Source organism: Anopheles aquasalis, chromosome 2, assembly GCF_943734665.1.
Source record: "Anopheles aquasalis chromosome 2, idAnoAquaMG_Q_19, whole genome shotgun sequence".
Taxonomy (NCBI): domain Eukaryota; kingdom Metazoa; phylum Arthropoda; class Insecta; order Diptera; family Culicidae; genus Anopheles; species Anopheles aquasalis.
Genome location: NC_064877.1, coordinates 48,122,501 through 48,144,364, shown reverse-complemented (window position 1 = coordinate 48,144,364; position 21,864 = coordinate 48,122,501). Strand labels below are relative to the sequence as shown.

The 21,864-nt window shown below is 53.4% G+C and overlaps 1 protein-coding gene across 1 annotated transcript in view; it reads left to right on the top strand.

The window, feature by feature from the left end:
* The first annotated feature begins 1,327 nt into the window (after window positions 1–1,327).
* LOC126580822 (protein serrate-like) overlaps window positions 1,328–21,864 on the top strand; it is a 95,626-nt gene continuing 75,089 nt past the window's right edge. The window contains exon 1 of the mRNA XM_050244089.1: window positions 1,328–1,523. Within this exon, the coding sequence (XP_050100046.1) occupies window positions 1,452–1,523 (72 nt within the window). The 5' untranslated portion in view covers window positions 1,328–1,451. The remainder of the gene's footprint in view (window positions 1,524–21,864) is intronic.

Sequence of the window (21,864 nt, the reverse complement as noted above, 5' to 3'; positions counted from 1 at the left end):
TCTAATCCCGCCACTAGCTGGCCATCGATATACCGGAGGGAAACGTGATGCGGGGGATTGTGTGACAATAATCATAATCATAACTTATTAAGTTATTTGAATATCATTCCCGGCGTGCGTGCGCGCTTGTGTGTCAACAAAACAACAATCATCGGTCGGTCGATCGTTTCCAACGGCAACGTGCACGCGAGAGATGCTTTTGGCTCCAATCGGTTTCAGCGTCTTCCCATTCAGCAGCAGCAGCAGCAGCAACCGTGGAGTTCCGTTAGCTCGCTAGCTGTTGGTGACCGCCGGAGTTTGTGGCCAATTTTCTGCTGAAAAGAAGGAAAGAAAAAAAAAGAAGTTTATCACCACAACGAAACCGTCCCCCCGGGGGGAGAAGAAAAGTGATAAAGTAGCGGGATTAATCGCCAAAATTCAGCCTCCGGATCGGCGAGCGGATAGCACCGCGTGAAGCCGTCGGCACCGTACTCTCGCTTACCCGCGTGGTCCGCGCGATTGTTTGGTTGGTGATTGTTTCATTGTGGTGCCAGTGATAGTGCGTGCGATATTTTTGTGCAAGCCGCACCGACGACGTTAGTCCTAATCACTAAAACCGTGGCACTAAAAAGCAAAAAGTGGAGTAGCAACCAGTGCCCTTTATTGTGCCTCTCAGTTTTAAATTCATGTTGGTGTGCGGTGCTAATGAGCCGAGCAGACTAATCAGCTGAACACCAGAAACGTCCCAGTAGTAACCGCGGTGCCCAAAAAGGGGATTTAAATGAGCTGCAGCAGCATTCGCGTGCAGTTGCAATCATCCTCATCAGCATCACGAAAGCATCCTTCGTGGTGATACAAACGGCGGGTCGTATGTGTGGCTCAGTGACCTCGAATGTTTGTGCCGGGCCGTTACTTTTTGGGCGGCTTCCTTCGATGCGGTGATCACGGTGGGTGAAAGGTGCGCGTGTTTCGTGCGGTGGTGCCTTTGGTAGTATGTGGTGCATTATTGATGTGCGTGTTTTACTCTTGTGCGCCTCATTCATTAGCCATCAGAAGCCCTCGTGAGAACTGTGCAACAGTGGATGCGTAAAGAGCAGTGCGTGGGAGAGTGAGAGATAGAGAGAGAGAGAGAGAGAGCGAGAGAGAAGAGCAATTGTAGTGGTTGGTGCAGTGCAGTGGAAGCTAGTGGTGATGGTGTGGCCGTGCAGTGTCGCTAGTGATGAAAGATTCTGCCAGAACGAGCGTAACAATTGGCAGTACTAGTGACACCGTGACTCCGTGGTCACCCTGGTACGTTGGTGTGCCCGGTAGGCAACATCAGCCGCCATCACAGCAGTGAAGCAGCAGCAGCAGCAGCAGCACCGTGAGCAGCACCGTGAGCAGCAAGAGACAGGCGGCCGAAGCTCCGCGATACGCATACGCAGCCAAGAAGAGGCCCAGAAGAAAGAAACAAAAAAAAGCCACGGAGAAAGATGGGAATCGGCGACCTCTCCTGCTCGTTGGCCAGCGTTGTCGTCGTCGTACTTCTCACCGCGATCTCACCGGTAAGTTCCGTTCCATTCCGTTCCTTTCTCCGATCCCTGGGCCTCCCATTCCGCTCGCGCTCGGCGCTCTTCCTCTGTGGCCGAGAATCTTCCTCGTCGTCCATTTTGCCCTATCAAACGATCATCATCCCGTTAGGTGGTTGCTCGCCGCGCGCGCATAGTCAATCGTCAAACGTGCGACGAGTGTTCGATCGGTCGGTCCCACGGTTCGGTGGACCCCGGCGGAGAGGTTCGTCACTTGTACCATCGTTCGCTTCTAGCTGGCAACTTTGCGTCTTGGCACCTTTTGCACCGCACCAGCAGACCGTGGTGCTGCTGTGGTGGTGCGGGGGGGATCGTGGAACGTTGCGACGTGTCTCTTCGCATCCCCTCTCCTCGTTATCCTCCCTCTCTTGCACCACCTTACTGTTGCTGCTGTCGCGTCTTCTTCAGTGGCAAGAAAGTAAAATTTCAAGCACCACAACATGTCACTCGGAATGTTTGATTTGTTGCCATCGCAACGCGCCAGCCCCGCGAAGTGAATGTTCAGACCGTGGCCAGACATTTTCCCATTGCGCCTCACCTGCGTTTGCTACTGCCTGGCAGCTTATCAATATTTAATGCAGGTTTTATCCACGTATTACACCTTCATACAGCTTCGTGGGACAGCCGGTGGTGGTGGTGGTGGTGGTGATGGTGAACGCGCTCGATAAGCATCGGCAGTGGCCCAGGTGCGTTGAGTGCGCTCCCACCGTGCCACACCGAGCCATTTGAATATTAATGAAGCTGCTGCTTCTGCTGCGTGCGAAGGAGGGAGAGTGATTTGGAGCGAATAATCGCGGAATTGGTTGAAAGGATGAGCGCCACACCGGGCCACCGTTCACTTACGTTACCGGAGAAAGGTTTGACCATTCATCGGAATGGGTGAATGGTGGTTTGGAGCCATACCGGTCGGTTGGCCACGGTGACTCAAGCGATTGATGATAAGGTTCGATGGCTTCATTCGAAAGGCTGGCCATTACACATAATTACCACCACGCTCTGGACGCTGCACGTTGCGGGTGGTGATCTCTGTGTGATTAATTGACTATTACAGCAATTCACCGGTGGTGTGCAAAAGGGATTGCGGAAAAATGCAGAATCAGAGTGTGGTGTGGACCCAATTAGACTGGCCACACGGTTAATGATTCGAATCAATGGCTTCGGCAGGGCGCGAGTTGTCGCGAGTCGATCGCGCATTTCGTCGAAGCCATGCTCTAGTTCCGCCGTCAGTACGCGGAATTGGCTTGGCACTGATTTGAAGATATTTAATTGCATTTCGTGGGGAAAAAGAAAATGCTCTCGCTCGGTATCGATCGATCGATTGGCTATCGATCGCGATCATCTAATCAATCCCATCAAATGCGTCCACGTAAGCGCATGATGATGAAATACCGTTTTCCACCCGCGGGTTTCCCGCGGTTTTCGAGAGCCAATTAATCCAGCAACAGCTGGCCGGACGGTGCGGGGCCACTTTCGAAGACCCAAAGTCCTAGCTTTGTTTCGTGCTTCGCCCGGGTGATTTATCGTGATCGCTTATCGCACACTTTGGAGCTTTTGGGTGACAGTGAAAACCGTTGTTGTTTGGTCCGTTTGCTTTTTAAACGGGGAGCGAGACATTCGGTTCCGTAAAAGTCTTTTCTGGCGTGTGAACGACGTTCGCTGGCCGTGCAGCATCCGCCAGGAATCCGCGTGGTGGATTTGATTGATTTGCATTCGGTTTCGGGAGCAAGCACCGTGTGTCACCAGGACGGACCGGCCTGGCGGGTTAGGATTGGCGCTGTGGGATCATCGTGTAATCCAATTAACTCCAAAAAGCCCCAGAACCATTAGTCTTCAGCCTCGCGATGACGCTAAAATGCAGCTGATTATCAAATTAACACCGCAGGTAGGCAGCAGAGCCGCGATATCGCTCGCTGAGCACCGATACGGTGTCGCGATCTGGATCGTTTCTGTTTTTTTTTTGCTTCCCAAAAAAGCGTCACTCAACACATGGAAGGAAGAACAGCGCCACAAAACAACAGAGGAGCAGTGGATGCAAATCGCGATGCTGCTGCTGCGGCGGCTGCTGCTGATCCACACACATCCAGAGGTCCACGGAATGATCACACGATGATTCCATTCCGATTGGACGATCCAGTTCCAAGTGGAGGGCGATCAAGCGACACCAGTGACCCCTCCTCACACACAGAGCGAGGGTGCGCGCTGTTTGGAGATAAATAATGAATAATTTCCTAATTAGTGGCCGCACAGTGTCTCTGTCCCGGTCCGATCCGATCCGATCCGATCCAGTGGCTGCTGCTCGATGTGGCTCGTTCTTCTTGGGACCTTCTTTCGCTTTCTGGTTCCTCGCCTCTCGTCCCGACCATTCAGCGATGCTGACGTTTCCCTTTTGCTGACGATTCTGGACGGCGGTGTGGCCACGGAACGTATCGGGGTTGGATTCCACCTTCCTTCCATCAATAGGGGGGGGGGGGGGAGATTTTTGTACCCAACCCAATTAAAAGCAGACCACCACTTGAAGAACCACCACCGATCAAGGTGGACCTTGCACCCTCCCCCATTCCCTTGGTGGGTCCCATTCGTTGCTATCTCTCTTCGAAGAGCCCGGAGCACCGATAGCGAAGCCGCTGTGCGCCAAGACGAAGGCCAAGCGTTCGCAACTAGGTTTCTGGGTGCGTTGGACGCCTTGAGACACGCCGTGGTTTCTTCCGAGAAAATGACATCAGCGTCCCAGAGCCAGAGCCAGAGCTCCGCGGTCCACGATGGCACCACGATGTGGGCACTAAAGTTCGATGGATAAAATAATAAAATAGCTCTATTAATTGTCGACGACCGAATGGCCACGGTGCCCAGACGATCGATAGATAGAGAGCAACCAAAGAGATGAAGAGAGAAAGAGAAAGAGAGAGAGAGAGAGAGAGAGCACCGGGACCTGGGGCCAAGCTGGGCGCTTGAAACAAAGCTGCAAACCGGGGGGGGGGGGGCTGTTGTTGGTGTCGATCAGTTCGGCCGAAGATGGCACAGAACGAATTCAAAGCATCTCTCCCCACCACCATGTCCCCTTCTCCCCGTGGTGTGGTGACCGGTGGAGACGGTCCCGGACCGCGGATCGCAAGGTGATGCTTTCGGGGAGAGGCATTGATTAATAGCGTCCTATCGCGGGGTTTTTGAAAATGTCTTTTCCCGCGATCTCGCCACGGACCACGGACGAACGAACGGACGGACGGACGGATGAACGGATGGGTTTCAATGGACGATATCGATTTCACCCGATTCCGTCGTCCGTCGTCTCCGTCGTTTGGTTGGTTGGTGTCTTCCTGCGATCGCGCGCACTGTGTGTGTCACCACCACCACCACAGCGCCGATCATCATCACCATCATCACCGTCGTCGTCGTCTTCGCGGACCGTCAAGACGATCGCTCATCAAACCTCGCCTCCAGCTCCCTTCCCGTCCGTCACACCACTTCCCGCAAGCGAGCCGTTAGCTAAATGGCTTATCAGCTCGCGGTGATCTTGAAAATGAAACGAACGAAACCGATTTTTGTCGAAATCTTTGCATCGCATTCGAGGACGACGACGACAACGGCCCTGGACTCCGGGCCCTGAGGTTGCGGCTGCGTAAGTGCGATGGTATTTATGCTACGCTGCGCCACGTTGTTCGGGGTGAAATATCGATTGCGATGACAATCGGGCATCGGTAACCTCTGGCAGAGAACAGTGACGACTGCTGCTGGGGTGCGCTGGTGTTACGGAAACCGGTGCGCGGTTTGATCGATGGATGCGTTGTGAAGAGTGGAAACCATCCACCAATCTAAGATGGCCCCTCTAAGAGGATCTAAGATAGTGAAAAGATAGACAGAGAGAGGGCGTCTCCTGTTTGTGCTCGGTCGCTGCTAGCCCCAATTGTCACCTAGGTTCGCGGGAGTTGTTGCTTAAACCCTGGCGTCCCATTAATTTGCCGCTAAGGCATGTTGCGTGCTGGTGTCTCTCTTCCGTATCGCATCCCCCCCGAGATTTGCACGAATCACAGACATAGAAAGAGAAAGAGAGAGAGTGGCTTCTAATTTAATCAACTGTCACCGGCAAGGGCCAGCGAGATCGATTAGAGCCACAGCGAACGGCGTGGAGGCTCACCGGTGGCCCTCGATGGCTTCTGATCGTAATCGCCGCCAAGATGGCCGCCCTGGACATCTCCTTCCTCCCTATTGTGCCCAAAACAGCTAAACAAAAAAGCCCCAAAACAGGCGGTTTTTCATTACGGGGAGGGCTTCGAGAAGCGAAGATCGATGAGCGGTTGCCGTTTGCGGAATGAATTAATGCTTCACACGCGCACGCACACAGAGTGATGATCTCGGTGGAGTTGGTGGAGTCCATCGCGATTCTCTCCCGGCCCCCAACAATGGCTGGGGAGCTAGCGCTAGTGTGAAGGCTATAATTTGATAATAAGATCATACCGAACCGATCGATTCGTGCGCACATTCGCTTCATTATTCGACGCTAATTGAATTGGTGAATTATCTCATACCATAGCGCACCGGTTCCATTGTTGGTTCCTCATCCTCTTCGCCTGTGCTTCTCCTCTTGGACACTGATCGGATCATCGGATCATGAAGGGTTAGGATGCCGTTTTGGTCCACAGGGCGTGATCTCATGAAATCCCAAATATTGTGAGAGAGAGAGAAAGGAAGAGAGAGAGAGAGTGAAGAAAAGGGAGAGCAAAAGCGTCGACTCATTATGACCGCGCTGTGATCGCGCGGTATCTTATCCGGTGTACAACTTGGTTAAGTCAGAGCCAAACCCTGGCGCGATATCATCTCTTGCGCAGCTGCATTCGGACGGGAGAAGAACGGAAAAACGTGGCACAACAGGACGCGAACCGAAAGCCCTGGGTACCGCATTCCTTCCAAAAGAGAGCCTCCATCGTGTCCGCAGTGGTTTTGTTTCTTCATTTTCACTTCACTTTTTGGTGGGTCCGATCGTGCCCGCTCGATCCTGTCCGCGGAATTGAAAAGAAGACTCACGGAAAGCGTTGTGCCGCGAACCACCCCGGATGGCATATTTGTTGGGGCAAAGGCAAGATTTCAATTTTACTCGACCCGCTAGAGAGGGTCGCGATCGGTTTTTGTGCCGCCAGTTTCGCTTTCCGCCGTTTTTTTCCACTCTTTTTTTTATCTTAATTAGAATCTTCGTTCTATTTTTCCGCTCTTTCTGGTGCTGTTTCCCCCCGGGTTTTTGGTTTAACCTCTTTTTTCCTCTCTGGGTTATCGCGTTTGATCGCAGCGCAAACGGACCGCTGGGTTTGGAATTTTATGTTTGTGCGCGCGCGCGATTCCATCCACTATGAACCGGAGTCTGGGTGTTTGTTGGCAACCTTGAATACGCTAATGAATCGGCCGGCCATCGATTGCGTTGTGCGATGCGAAAAACGAAAAAATTCTCACCAGAAATTTGGCCCCGGTTGATGATGAGTTGCGCAATGCGTATCCGCATCACTCATTGCGTGTTCGGATCGTTCGGTTCTCAGCTTCAGCATTTCCGGACGTGAGCAAAAATCAAACAAGCGCGTGTTGCGTGTGCTGCCTGTGCACTTCCCTCCCCATGATTCCATCACATGATGGTCAAGGTATCGAGAGGTGTTTGTGTGATTAGTTATCAAAATAAATCACACCACAAGACGGCATCAACGCCGTCGATGATCGCCGGTCGCCGGTCGCGGTCACGGTCTGCAGACTGATCGACACCGGAGCAGGCGGCATCCTTTTTGGACATTTTCTTTTCTTTTTTTTTTCTTGTTTTGGTTTTGCTATTGATCGGACCGATCGGTCTCGGTCGCGGCATATTTATGATCACATTTTCTTTTTTCGTTGCTGACATTTTATTTATTTTTGCATTTTATTGCTGTATAAACAACGACAACGACAACGATGACGACGACGATGGTCACGAGACGATGGCGATGATGCTGATCGTCCTCGATCGATGCGGTACTACGCGCGAGGAGATAAAGTTTCATTTAATTAGATGCAATTTGAGGCTGAGACTTCGAGCGAGGCATTTTCGGGGCGGCAGCCTCCGTCCCGATCGCTAGACCAGCGATCGCGTGGTGAAGATCCCACGATCCGCCCCTCCCGTCCTGGTACCGGTATGCATCCGATCGATCTGGGGAAGTGCAAGCGAATGAACCGTACGCGGAAACGGCCCGATCGCGTGGGGGTGGTGCTTCCCTGATCGATGTGATGATAGTTGATCGCGGATGCCAAGATCCACAGACCGAGATCGCTGCTCTTCTGCCCCAGAAAAAGAAAGGGAGAGAGAGAGAGACACACAAAGAGTTGGATGAAATAACTAAGCGATCACATCACACTGACGATCGCGATGTTGCAGAATATTTAAAAACCGAAACAACGCGCGATCGCGAACACGGGAACACGGGGGTCGTGCGGGGGGGGGGGGAGAGTCATGAATCTAGGTTTCTGAGCGGAAACCGTAGCACCCTCGGCACAACGCGACCCACGGAAGACGACAACGACGACGACGACGACGACGACGATGGTTCAGGTTCAGAGACGAGAAATCAGTTTTCGATAGAATCAATATGCAAAACAGCTGGCGTTCGCTGGCTAATTTTCGAAGCGAACCCGGTATGGCCCCCGATATACACCGACCTCCGAGACATCGCATCCCCCAGCGATCGCCGTACAGGTTGTCGTCTGCGTTCGATGATGAGCGAGCGAAAGCGTCTCGCCCTCGCCGATCGCTGCTTCGCGATCTTTCAATTCGCGAACCCCGCGCAACTCCCGGCAGTGGCCATCTGGCGAAACGGGCTGGGTTTGAAATTCTACCCTTTATCGTCCCGTGTCGTGTCCTCATTCGCCCGGTTCCCGTTTCCCGGACGGACGGACGGACGGACGGATGGGCGAACGAGATCGATCGGTGGCCATTCGATCCACCCCGGGCAGGTCAGCTGGCAACTCCGACCCCAATGGCCGCCTATCCCGGACAGCAAGTCACATTTTCACTCCGCGTCGACCAGGACGAGCCCCAATTCGCCTCTTGGTCCACCGCCAGCTTCCCTTTCCTTCTGTTGTGACCTTTCCTTCGAGAGGCCAGCAAGGGATGGTCGAGCGGCCAAGCGGTCGAGATGACAATTAATTATCGTTTCTAATGAGGCCTGAAATAGCGAAAAGATAACGGAATTAATTAACTCCCGCATCATTTCGGGGTGGGGGGCTGAGGGAGGATGAGAAAATGGCCCCGAGGGTTGACAATCGAGGGAGAGAGAGAGCTCGCGGGCGGAATGGGGGCCTGATGGACATAAATCAACCTTTCACACCCCTTAAGGGACGTTCGAGTGTTTCGCGGTGCCGGCCATACTGTTTGGTTGGTTGGTTTTGTGGTCGTCAATCTCGATCCGAGGTCAAACGTGGTGCAGACCAATGGAATGAAACGAAACGAAACGAAAAGCAGTGCAGCTATTGCGATGCTGGATTCCGGATTTTGGCCCGTGCCAACTGCGCCACCAGCCGGGTGGTCCCGGGTGGTTGATAAATGCACCCGTTTTTGAAGGCCAACGTCGGCGGCGGCGGCCAGTGCCAGGCTATCGTCCGGTATCGTACTCGGCACGGGACATGGACGCTCCTTTGGACGCTCGCATCTTGGCCAGCTGTTTGCGCCACCAGTGGAATGTCAATTGGCACGAGCCCTGACGAGTTCTGATAAAGGAACCTCGACGGCGGCGTTATCATGCGAGGCCAGCTTCTGTTCTGACCCCGCTCGGCCACCGACAAAGTGTGTGGACAGTGGGCACAGCAGCAGTGACCCGGACTGCTTTACTATCAGCACGTGCACACCACCAGCGCATGGGTTCCAGAAGTTCAGATTAAGTGGGTTCACAAATAGAATTCCTCTAAAAAAAAAAACCCCCCCGATCTCCGAGCGTTCGAGCCACACATTCCACAATGCCGCACCCCGCATCGCCTGGTCCATCGTCCCCCCTATCGTTGGCAGCTACATTGTTTTGATCTACCACGAGCAGTCCAGTCACGGTCCATAAATCAGGGCAGGGCAGCAGTGGCTAACCGCGAGAGAACGAGGTGCTGAAAAATTACGCCAAACTGTCCGACCTGCCTGTTCCTCTCCACCTACCGCCTGCCGCCATCGAAGAAACGATGAACTTCCTCTTGTCTTCATCGTCGTCTACATTATTGCCCATCCATCCATCCAGCAGCAGCAGCAGCAGACGCCGAGACCGCCGCCGCGAAATGAGGAAGCTGCTTTAATGCTTTTATTGTCAATCCGCCCGAGGGGGGTCACACGCGGTTAGCCGGGTGGCTGTGTGCGTGCGCGTTAGGGAATTATTCATAACGCTAATTAAATGTTTTGGGACGCACCATCGCTGGTCGACGAAACGGCGCGGAGTCATTAGGAGTTAATTGACAACTTCCAGCAACGGGAAGCACCGGTATCATCATTTTTGGGGATGGAATTCCGGCTGCTGCTCCGTTAGGTTCGTTCCGGAGTGACACAGGAGAAGGTGCAGTGTCCAGTGATCGCAAACGGAGACTTTGGCGCGCGCGCGCGTACTCCGATCCAGTGGAACTTCTGTCCTCAAACCGACATCATAAATCTCGTAGTATCCCACTTGTAACCAGCTCTATAGCACCTGCTGCCCGGGTGGACAATGCGGGTAATGCGTGGTAGCGTAACGCTCCGGACCGGATCCACCACCATATGCCATATGTCGATGGTAATTATGGAACGGAACGGATGCTGGTCGCCTGGCGAGACGCGTCTCGCCGCGTTCGCACAATTACCTGGCCCTGGACCGGGGGGCCGCGCCACCGAGGAGCCGCGTGATGCGCCAGCACCGCATTCTGGCTCGCGCTAGTGGCGCGCGTGACTGCCGCCAGTGCAAAAAAAAACCGGTAAACGTCATCGGGATTGACGACAATCCGTGGCAGTAGTAGAATGAGCCCCCTGTGGCCCCCTGGCTGGTGCATCCCGTGAGACACGTTTGTCATTTCTAGTTTTGCTGCAGCTCGTCGTCGTCCCGTCCGGTGGCGACAGATGGAGATGGGAGCTAGGCCACCACCGGAATCCGATGCGCTCCGACGCTTTGATTGTTGTTCAAATAAAACACGCGGCCAACCAGTCCAGTCGATCGGTTCGGTCGGCCGGTCGAGATCAGCTAATCGTAATGGTGGCACGTAAAGCGGAGGGGGGGGGGGGGGGAAGGTGGGAAGGCGCAACGTCGAGGAGAGCGTCTGCTTCGAAGAGACACTCGAGACAAATCATTAAAACAGTGTGTAAAGACCTGCTCGAGACAGATGACTGGCTGACGGGGCTGGCTGGTGAGCAATTGTTTCCTCCTTCCTCTTCAGCACCGGCGCTGTATTGATCCGAGGGCTTTCGATTCTTCTTCGTCGCCGTCTGCTTCTTCGTTGTTGTTGTGGTAACGTGGCGTGGATCACGCGTTGACAGTTGTGGGACGGTTCACGTCCTATTATCGAGAGTTTGTTTGGTGGCGAAGCAAAGGAGCGGTGTTGCTGTAAAAAACACACATGTGTACGATAGTAAACCGATGAAATGGCCTCGATCCTGGGGTCCAGTATCTATAACATCGGATTTCGAATACGAGATCCAATTCCGTGGATTGGTTTGTAGTTTGCTGTTAAAAGTTAATTTCATTACCAGCACCACCATTACGAGTCACCACGACGGGTGGTGTTACGTTGTAACCAGCGACAACCGATGTTTCATGACCTGGCTGGTAAAGCTGACGCCCGGTGGTGGTCGAGATTGGAAAATGGAGAAAACACACGCACTGGAGCCAGCAGGAGTCATTACATTACATACGGGCACCAGCAGCACCGGCACCGGCAGCTGCTGGTTGATGGATCGGTGTTATAGCCCCGTGGAGATCGGAGAAAAGATTTTCGAATTTTCGGTTTTCGGACATTAATGTGGACCGCGATCGTCGCGATCACGGGACGCGCTGGAGTGCACCCAGCCCCACCGACACCGTGTGTCCGAGTTTATGGCCACCGATAAATAAAGAGGCAATTAATTGACGCTGAGACACGGAGGTTCTCGCATCTCACGGCACTCCACGGCAGGACGATGCATGCATGCATATGCTGGTGCACTCTTGTGAACCGATCGTGCCCGGTGGTGGTGATTGGTCGCTGCTTATTGCCGCTGGACGCTGGAGAATTGCGCGAATCGCGGGTGGAACGCGGCCACATGCTTCAGGGATACAAGCTCACTAATGGCTTGATTAGTGCCCGGAAAGGGGGAGGTGAGGCGAGATGGTGTTGACACGACCATCATGTACGCACCCGCGATCGTCGTCGTCGTCGTCGGGCTGGGAACTCCACCATGGCCACCGCCGCATTAGTATTCAGTCCGGAGCGTCACGCGCGTCCCGGGGTTCTCGGGGTGCGCCCCAAAAATGGTTGTTCCCAGCACCCGGGGGATCACCAGAGGAAGGGAGGGCGGGTACGTTGCACCGCGACGTCCTTTTTACCATTTCAAATTACTTCTCACTTCTGGCGCTGGCCGAAAATCTCCGCTCCGTAATGATCGTAAATCTGGCCATTTGTAAGCGTGCAATGGCCGCCTAAAGGCTACGGCTGCGGGTCTGTTCCGGCCTGCTCTTCTTCTTCTACTACTGCTGCTTAAGGATGCAGTGCATGGTGGGAAGGGGAGGGGAGTACAGGAATTCCGTTTCGACGCGACTGGCTTGCCGGCGCGAATTGCTTCACGATTCTAGAACGTGTCCCCGTGTTTACCATGGCCGGCTGGTAGTGGTGGCGGTGCTTAACATAATCCAACGCCCGGGCAACACCGGACATTCCGGTGGATCGTGAAGGATTTCCTTCGCTTTTGCTTTTTTTCCCCTGCGGTCCTCGAAGTTTGAGCGTCGTGCGTGAGCTTCTTCGGAATTGAGTCGTCGTAGAGGACACCATAAAAACCTTCTCACCCCTCCCTCTGGTGAACTGATGAAATGCCCTCTAGGGTTTGACCGGATTGAGCGAACTGATGGACTGACTGCCGGCTGCTACTCTGTGAGGCCCCTGGCGGTAATTCGTGATTTCCGGCACGGCACTCGAGATGACACTCGGGTTTTGTACCGCCATCCAGTCGTAACACCGGACTCCGATTCCGTTCACCCAGTATCTCCACGATCGAAGATGGGCATCGGTGGATCGGTTTTGTACGGAAATCGGTTCCGTTGTTTCTTGACTTTTTGAACTCGCCCCGAGGGGGAGGTTAGGGGATTGCGAAACTGAAAAATGATGATCACTAACCAATAGAGAGAGAGAGAGAGAGAGAGAGAGAGAGAGAGAGAAAAACAAAGGAAGGAAGTTGGGATGAAGATTAAATTTACACGCCGCGATATGCCGCGAGACGGCGAGAGGCTCACACGATGATCGCGCGCTGATGATCCACCTGTTATTAATCCGGGGTCCGGATTAAGTCCGCCGGATGGTATAGCCTGTAGCACCTTGCGGCCCAGCGCGTGTGTGCCTTCACGAGTCCCGTAAGGGGCTTATAAATCAACAATCTGTTCACACAACAGACGCATCTTTCGCCCACCTTCTGGACCGGTTGCTGGTGCTGATGCCGCGACCATCCGAACCGGGACACCAGCCGGACAGTACAGCACCGGGGTACAGTCCATGGACCGCTCGAGACCGGAACAAACAGTAAAGAAACATATGTAGATTGAAATCTTGGACACACACCGCGACGATCGCGAAGCGCAAACCTCTGCAGGGCACGCTGCTTGGCGCAAAACAAACGGAAGAAAGCGCCCGGTTCTCTCTCTCGCGGGGCGAGGGAAGTGAGCAAAAGCGAAAAACCCAAAACACCCGCGATGAGGAAGGGCAAGAGAAGGGCTGGTGGCTGCAACGCGCAACATCGGTCATGGCAAGGCAAGGCACAAAAGGCAGCACAAAGGGTGGCGCTCTCTTCGCATTACGAACCGCATTCCTTTTGCTCGGTGAAAACCCGGGGCGGCCATGGCGTCTGCTGTTGCTGCTGCTGCTGCTGCTGGTGCTGCTGATGCCGCTGGCTAGCTGGTGAGCTGCGTATAGCACCAGGCCTACAGGGGTGGATCAAGCCGCCTCGAGCGGGACCATTTATCGCATCATTTCCTGTTTTACTTCGGTTTAATCATACAGCGAGCTCCATTCCACCTCGACACCACTAGCACTAGCAGCAGCAGCAGCAGCATAAAGCGCCTTAAGCATAGACGAGAGGAGTGCCGGGCGTCTGCGGATGGTCAGCGCACCAAACCACCACCACCACCACCGGACCTTCCCCCGAAAATCCAACGCAATGCGCCAACCCCCTAGTCCCGGCTGCTGCTGATTAATTGGAGAAGATGTTCCGTTCCGTTCCGCTGTGCGTCTCCGGATTTATTGCTGGAAAGCGCAGGAAAGGCCTCGCCACTGGGATACAGCGAGAGACAAAGCGAGAGAGAGGGTGAGCAACCTTGGCAGCATCTTCGCCACCCCTCCAGAGAGATCGGGGTGGAAGGATGCGCAACATCGAGGTCCAGTCAGATTTCCACCAATCACACCGCTCCTTATCTTGTGCATGCGCGTGAGAGTCCACGGAACCGTGCCACAATTCTCGGCGATAAGACTGGACTGGACGGGAATGGACCATGGAGTGGTACGGAACAGATGGCCCGCTGTGCCCGCTCCGGTAATCTGCAACAGAGATTACGGCGTCATAATTGCAGTTTAGTGTCGGAGTAGTTGTCGTTGCTCGTTGCCGCTTTCCAGGGCAGCAGCGCTAAATGGCCCGTGCCGTGCGGATTCGTTTCGTTTCGTTCCGTGGCAGTGAAATATGATTCGCCAGCCACGAAGTCCAGTAACCCCGTCGGGGATAGATAAGAGCGTGTGGCTGCGGGATTTAGTTCGCCCAAGGATCTGGAACGACTATCGTGCGGCTAGCGAGAGGCGAATTACGATTTCACGCGGCATTGATTCGTGGCCACGTTAAGATAGTGTGAGCGCGAGGTAATTGAATTTTTATCTAAAACCATCTTGATACCGGTGCAAGAGGGAACCAATTTCGTAGTGGAACGGCACGAACGCTACGAGTATTCGATTAGTGGCACCTGTAAACGCACTGACAGATCTATCTAGTAGCAGCAACTAGTGTGTGCGATCGCTGCTAGTGTGTTGAACTGCAAATAAAGACAAGCAGGCGCCTCCGTCGCCGTGGGGCATCGCAAATTGGCCAGGAAACCATAGCTAGCGATTAGCCCCTCGGGGGGTGGGTAAGAGTGAGCTCGAGATCCTCATCGCCACCACCCGTTTCCTAATGACCCTAAACGGAGCGTCACCGACACGGAGCAACAGTACGCAAGCATTTCTTTCCCTCTCTCTCTCTCTCTCTCTCTCTCTCATTCGGTCGTTCGCTAATTAATAATAAATAATTATTTTCTGTTCCATCGTCGACGCGCAAGCCAGCGAGCGAGCGAGTTATTAATATCTCCACAAATTGATTTAGTCATTCGTCGTGTTGTGTCGCGTCCATTTTTGCCAGGCGTGCATTCACCTATTGCCGTTGCCGTCTGTCCCGTGCCGGTTTGTGGCTCGGTGGGAACCAGCCAACCTGCCAGCCAGTCACGACCCATATCGTGGTACGACGACGAGGACGACGACGTGTGGTGTTCAGCTCTCCGCAACTCCCCCCCCGGGGGGTTTCCGTCGCTGCACCTGCGATGGTTGCTGAGGTTGGCGAGGACACATACATACACCCAGACACACACTCGATTAGCATACACTTAGTACGGGTTCGGTCTGTTGACACCCGAGAGAGATCTCGTTTCGCTCTCGACATCATCATGGACCCGCGGCCCTGGCAGGCAGAACGAACGAACGAACGAACGAACGAACGCGTGATCCCACGTCAGGTGGCAGCGCAGCGGGCGCAGGTTTGCGCATTTGAAAAATTAAACCAGAACACGTGTTTCGTCACAGGACCAGCGACTAGGGGTGGCTAAGCTTTTGGACTGGGCGACGACCGTGACGATCGACCGACCAGCCGGCGTGCAGCTCGATCGTAGCGTAGGGACTCTTTCACTTTCGTCGTCCAGCGGCGTCATTGATTCGTTAGGGGGCCCCCGCAGTAATCCCGTTTCGTGCCCACAGAGCCCTGATCGCTGCGAGGTGTAATAATCGCATCGTTAGCGTTCAATAAATATGAAAATTTATTCCACTTTGAATCCAAAAGGCACGGCACGGGGAGGGGGAACCGAGAGAGGGGAACCTTTCGCACATTAAGTGGTTCAGCGCACCGGGCCACACGGGGACGGTTGGGCATGCGTGTTTGATTTGTAGAAACGAATTCGTGACGCGACCAAACCGTGTAACGATCACCAACAGACCCCTATTGCACACACCCCCCGCCATTTGGTGGTGGTGACTGGTGAGTGGGAAAAATGATGCCAAATTTGACATATCCCCCTCACGCGATGGAAGGTCAGCGTGGCGAAGGATGGCGGTCACTGCCGGTGCTGCCCGGTGCTCGATGTCCAATCAATCAAAATTAACGGATTTTCTAACTTTCATCCGAAGCGGAGCGACCCTTCGATCACTATCGTGTGTGTGGGAGGGGCCCAGGACCCGGCAGTACGGGGCTGGAATGCCTCTCGAGCGGAGTCCTCAAACAAACAGACGCGAGCCATTTTGGAGTGTTGATCGTCGTCGTGCTGCACACGGCGCAACAACAAACAAACAAATCGATTCAGCGAGAGCACGCGCAATCTCGACTAGGTCCCCCCTGCCCCGTCGCTGGAAAAGGTATTGCCAGTCAATCATATCGCCGCCCAGTTGGCCGCTCTCGCGCACCGAGATTCCCCTTTTGATTTCTCGTGATCGACAGGAAAATTGAGTAATGCTCTCCTGGCCACACTCTCCATTTGGTTTGTTTGTTTGTTTGTTTGTTTGTCTGTTGGTGTTGTGCGCAAGGAAATGAGAAGGCTAACGTGTGCACGCGCATAAGTGTTTGAATGAGTGAGGCCCAGGTGGAGAAACATGCGGGAGTATTTATTGTAACACCTCGTCACTGGGGGGTCGATCATCGAATCCGTTCAACAATGTCGCAGCAGCCAGCTTAAGGACTATCACTCGACCTGGCCGGATGGTGTGGAGCGATCGATCGCAGAAGAAACCAAGCCGCGATGCCACGCGGCGGTGATCGCAGCGATCGCGAAGCGAAACAATCATCAAAGAAAGAGTTGCCATAAATCTTCAATTAGACACAAAGTTCGCCTCGCTGGCCAGCAGTCCGTCAGTCAGTCGAATCTAGAGGCTCGCGAAGCTCGAAGGACAGCGAACGGGCAGAGTCATAACCATTTCACACCACAATAAAGCCAGAATACGACGAAATTCGATCCATCCGCGCGAGTACGAGAACGCAAAGATGACGATGACGGCGACGTCGGCGACGTGGTGGTGTTCTACTCCCCGACCCGGTGTTGGGTGTGAGAACGCCACCTTCATCGATCGGAGCGACTGTTGCCCCACCAAGCGATATGCTGCTGCTGCTGCCGATGATGCTCCGGGGCATATATAACTTACCTCACGCGCGTCATCACATCCGCGATGGTGGTAGTGCCTAGAGGGTAGCCAGAAGCATAAAAAAAGCGGGCGAACACAAATGCTGATCCGTCTGCGACCGTTGTGTGAGTGAACCTCAGACGTTGAACATTAGAACAGGAACAGCGGAAGATCGTTGACCATCGCGCGGCAACGGCGAGAAACCTGATGCAACATGATTCGTCTCACAGTCTCACAGCCTCGTCCTCCTCGTGGTCCTCCTCCCAAGCCGAGGCACGACGCGAAGAAGCGTTCCTCGCGCGCCATTTATCTTCGTTTTATGACGACAGCACCCCGGCTACATAAAATCCGCCTTTTTCTGCCAAAACGGCCACCACCACCACCACATGTGTTACACTTTCTCTTGACCATCCTTCCGCCTCCACACTCCCCCTCATCTCGTGATAACACACACCAACACCAACGCGTACAGTGTGACCGTCTGATGGCGAGGATCGTGATTGCCAAAATGGCATCCTATCACGGCGCGCCTCGGAACGTTCTTAATCTCCGCGCTCGATCAGACTACATTTAGGCACCAGCAACCGAGAGAGGGAGATGCTGAGGATGGGGCTGCTGCACAGGTTGGGCAACCGAAATCGACAATCGGCAATGATACTGTTGCTGCTGCTGCTGCTGCATTGCTGCAAAAAAGATCACCGAAATGGCCACGGCGGCTGGGAACTGCAGATCGAAACCTGATCTCCGGGTCTTGATAAACTGCTTTTACCTCCACGGACCTCCTCGGTTCCCCATTTCGATGGCCACGATGGCCTCGGTGCGGTTAAAAGACGAAAAGAAATAAATATCGGATTCGCTGCGCGCGTTGACTGTTTTATGCTTTCGCGGGCGTGGTGTGGTCCTGTGGTTCCAGCCAGCCTCTAATCCGTGTTCGAATCGCTCGTTCTTCGGATCGCGGCGGCTCGCCAGTTGATAGAACCATCCGACACTGCAAATGGCCCCCGGGGGTCCCTCGACTAGGTGTCATTGGCATGGCTTGGTGTGGCCTGGTGGACGAACTACTCGGCTAGAACTTGACCGGTTCGTTTTATGATTTCTCACATTTTGCTTCAACCGTCGACCCGGCTGACCCTTGACTCCACTTGTTGAGCTTGCACCACGGTTTTTGTCTAGCTTTACACAGACATCCCGGGCGACGAGGGCCGAGAGCCGGCGTTCTGTTGCTCCGTTTGCTCCGTGGCCACCAGCAGCACCGGTAGATGACGAAGATGATGGTCATGGACTGGCAGTTAGGCTACCAGGTATGGTCCGGAACCTCCCCGGGACACACTCTCTCTATCTCTCACACGCTTACGCCGAGGGCCTTACCGAGGAGGAGGAGAAGCCGCGAGACTGCGTTAATGATTGTGTATGCTGTATGTTGATTCCCTTTTTTGGATCCAGTCCCCCCGTCCCCATTGGACTGGACTCGACTTGTAGGTAGTGTCGTGCCCCTTTGGTGTTTGATGCGCCACCGAGCGACAGACCACGACAGACAGGCAGACAGTGAGACAGACGGACAGACGGATGGACGGATGGATGGATAGATGGATGGTTCGGGAGGACAGACAGATAGTTTGCTACCTGGAGTCGTGGAAGAAGGGGCACTTCTCTCCCTCCCGCGCTCCTTACTCAGAACGCATCGTAAAAAGTCGTGGCAAAGGAGAGAAGCAATTTAACGCTCGCTTCATTTAATGCGAACACACAGCGGTCCGCGGCCACGTCGGTGTGTTGTATTGGAGTGTTGGGCGATGTTGCAACACACATAACCGGCTCCCCCCCAGGGGGACAGGGGTGGTGTTGGAGGAAGCAACATCTTCCGTGATTCCGTGAGAGGGAGGAGTGTGTAATTGCCGTTGCTCCGCCGCTCGCTGGTGACATAGTGAGTCACTGCGTGGCCACGGTATGCGCAGGCGGATCCAGTGTGTGTGCTCCGTTTAGTCCTCCCGCCCTCGGATGGACCAGGATGGTGGTGAGACATTCCACACCACCGGCCACCGGCAACCGACGCGGACTGGTGCCCGGTTATATTCGTAAACTCTCTCATGGAGTTGCGTGAAATGAATCGGAGCGAACGGACGAACGGACGGACGGACGGAGGTGACCATTTCGCGTCGCCGCACAATTACTCTCACCCCGTGCGTCTCTCGCCTTTACCTCGCCCCAAAACAACGACGACGACGACGACGATTCGTTCCTTTCGTTTGCGTTCTTCCGAAATGTCCCGCAAGTAAATTACGCTTCTTGCGCGCGCTTCAAGGGAAGGTGAGAGAATGACAGGAAGAAAAGGGGGGGGAAAGGAAGAACGCTTTGAGATAACTTACCGAAAATGTGTTCCTTGTGGCCACTGGCCCTGGTGGGAGCAGGAAATTCTAGCTGCCCAAAAATCACCACCACACCACCGCTAACAATCGCAGTTTGTTCACGGAATTTATGATTATAACTGGATGGCAGTGCACCGAAGAGTAAGAAGAGGAGGAAGCCATCCCGGAGTGAGGGGACAAAACGGGAGTGCTGTCTTGGCCACCAGAGTTCAACCACCAACCGCTTCTTCTTCTTCATCTTCAACTACAGGGAGGATTTACCCCAGTACGGCTCTTGAGTCCAGCTTCCTGGGTCTTCGCAAGCTGCCCAGAGGATATTTTAGAGACCGGCTACTATCCCAAGCTTTGTGACGTTTCATAATTTTGTTGGGTATTGTTCTGGTGTTGTTATCTTTTTTTTATGTTCTAGTTCCACAGTTGATTCTTTAATATTCTTCTTAGTCTTGTCATTTCTTCTTATTCTACGTTTGAATCTTGACTTCTTGTCCATTTGGATTAGCGGCTTTTTTAGTCACAAAGCAGAGTACTGTTATTAGGTATTTTGTGTTCTTTATCTAACGTGATGTTACTGTTTTGTCGTTCCACTTTGTATTTATTGCAGAAGAATATCTTATGCCTTCCTGTCGTAGATTTCAGGTTTTCATTTTGGCCAGTCAGTATTTGCTGTGGTCATGGAATGCGAGTAATCCTGATTATCCTGATCTCTTTGGTTCTCACTATCATCTTTTGATGCCACATTTTTTGTTGTGAGAACCCTTTGGATATTGTAGAAGGATCTTCCTTTATCGGCATTCTTCTGCGATAAATACAGAGAGGACCGGCAAAATTGTGACATCACGTTAGACAAATTCAGTTGGTTTTTTAACCAAATAATAATGTCCTTAAGGCTGTTTTGATTGTCTATGATTCTATCACAGCTTGTTTCGCGTTTTTGGCCAGAATTGAATCTTTGAATAATTGCCAACTAAAACGAGTTTTGCTGTGAAAAGTGCAGAACACCAACTGACCTCAGGTAGTCTGCAGACGTTTCCTCCTCGCTAGAGCTTCCTAAGGTCGGTTGCATGATCATGTCTCGTTTAGTGGTTCCGGATCACTCAACATTTATGTTCAGGATCAAGCCATACTGTGAACGCTAGTTAATCGGTTTGCTTAGCTCAACCTGACATCCAACTATTTCACTTCATTTCACGCAAACTCGCCTCTCCACTTGTGGCTTGTTAAAAGCTTCCTCCACCGTTGCTACGGTACCTCCGCTATGCTGCATCGCTACGTGATCATGTTGCGATCTTTGCGGGACAGAAACTTGCGACGAAAAAAAAACAATCGAAAACCGAAAGAAAAAAAACCCGCGAAAAGCTGTTCGTCATCGAAACGTCTATTTTGTTTCCAAAACTCAAAGTGAATAAACAGCATTCTCCTCACCCGAGTGTCCCTTGTACCCCTTCCTCCATTCTGGCAAACAAAAGGTCGGAGGGAAATAAAAAAAAAAGAAAAAGAAAAAAAAACCTCCATCCTAAAGTGAACAAAACGTCCCAAAAATCATTCGTTTCCCATCGCATCGCTGGCCGCTGAATGGTGCGGTGCCGGCCGGCCCTGGGAGGACACAGAACGAAACGAAACAAAACAAGACAACCCCCCCCACACCGCGTCCAAAACGGCCACGAGCATGAGAAGAGGGTATCTCTCTCTCTGTGCGCTCTTCGCCCCCAGAGTTCACCGGCAGGCAATTGTGGCCAATGCTGTTACTGTTGCTGCTGCTGAGGTTGCGGCCTGATGATGCTGCCCGATGCTGTGCGGTGATGGTGGTTAAAATAAGTGGCTGACTGTCATTTCAATCACACGGGCACCCGGGGGCCACCAGCAATTTAGCACCGAAATCATCATCGTTCCTGCGCCAAACCTCGTCCTCATCGTGCGCCGTCGTCGTCGTCGCCATCGTCATCTGTGGTTCTTGTTGGCCCGTAATGAAATGCGCAAACCCCTGCGCAGCACCGACCCTGCGTCATCGCACGAAGGTCGCACTGGGCTGCCTGCCGAGGGAGACGGTATTTGCCCAAATAATGAAGTCATCCTCAGCTCAGCCTCACCTTGCTGCGACTAACGTACGTGGGGTCGTTCTCCGTGAGAGCGCATAATGTGACCAGTTCCGTACCGTACCGGGGTCAGATCTGCGCAGAAAGTGCTCTGCTGCTGCGCGTGATGATGCGTTTGTGATCATCATACTGATCAACACGTGCGTCTGGAGCGCCCCCCCTCGAACACAACACAACCTTGTCCAACAACCGTGGGTCGCTCCGTTTTGTGTATCATTTCCTCTCGCACCGGGTTGGCGTGCGGTGTGGTCCGTGGTGAGGAATCTCATCTGTTGGTTTCGC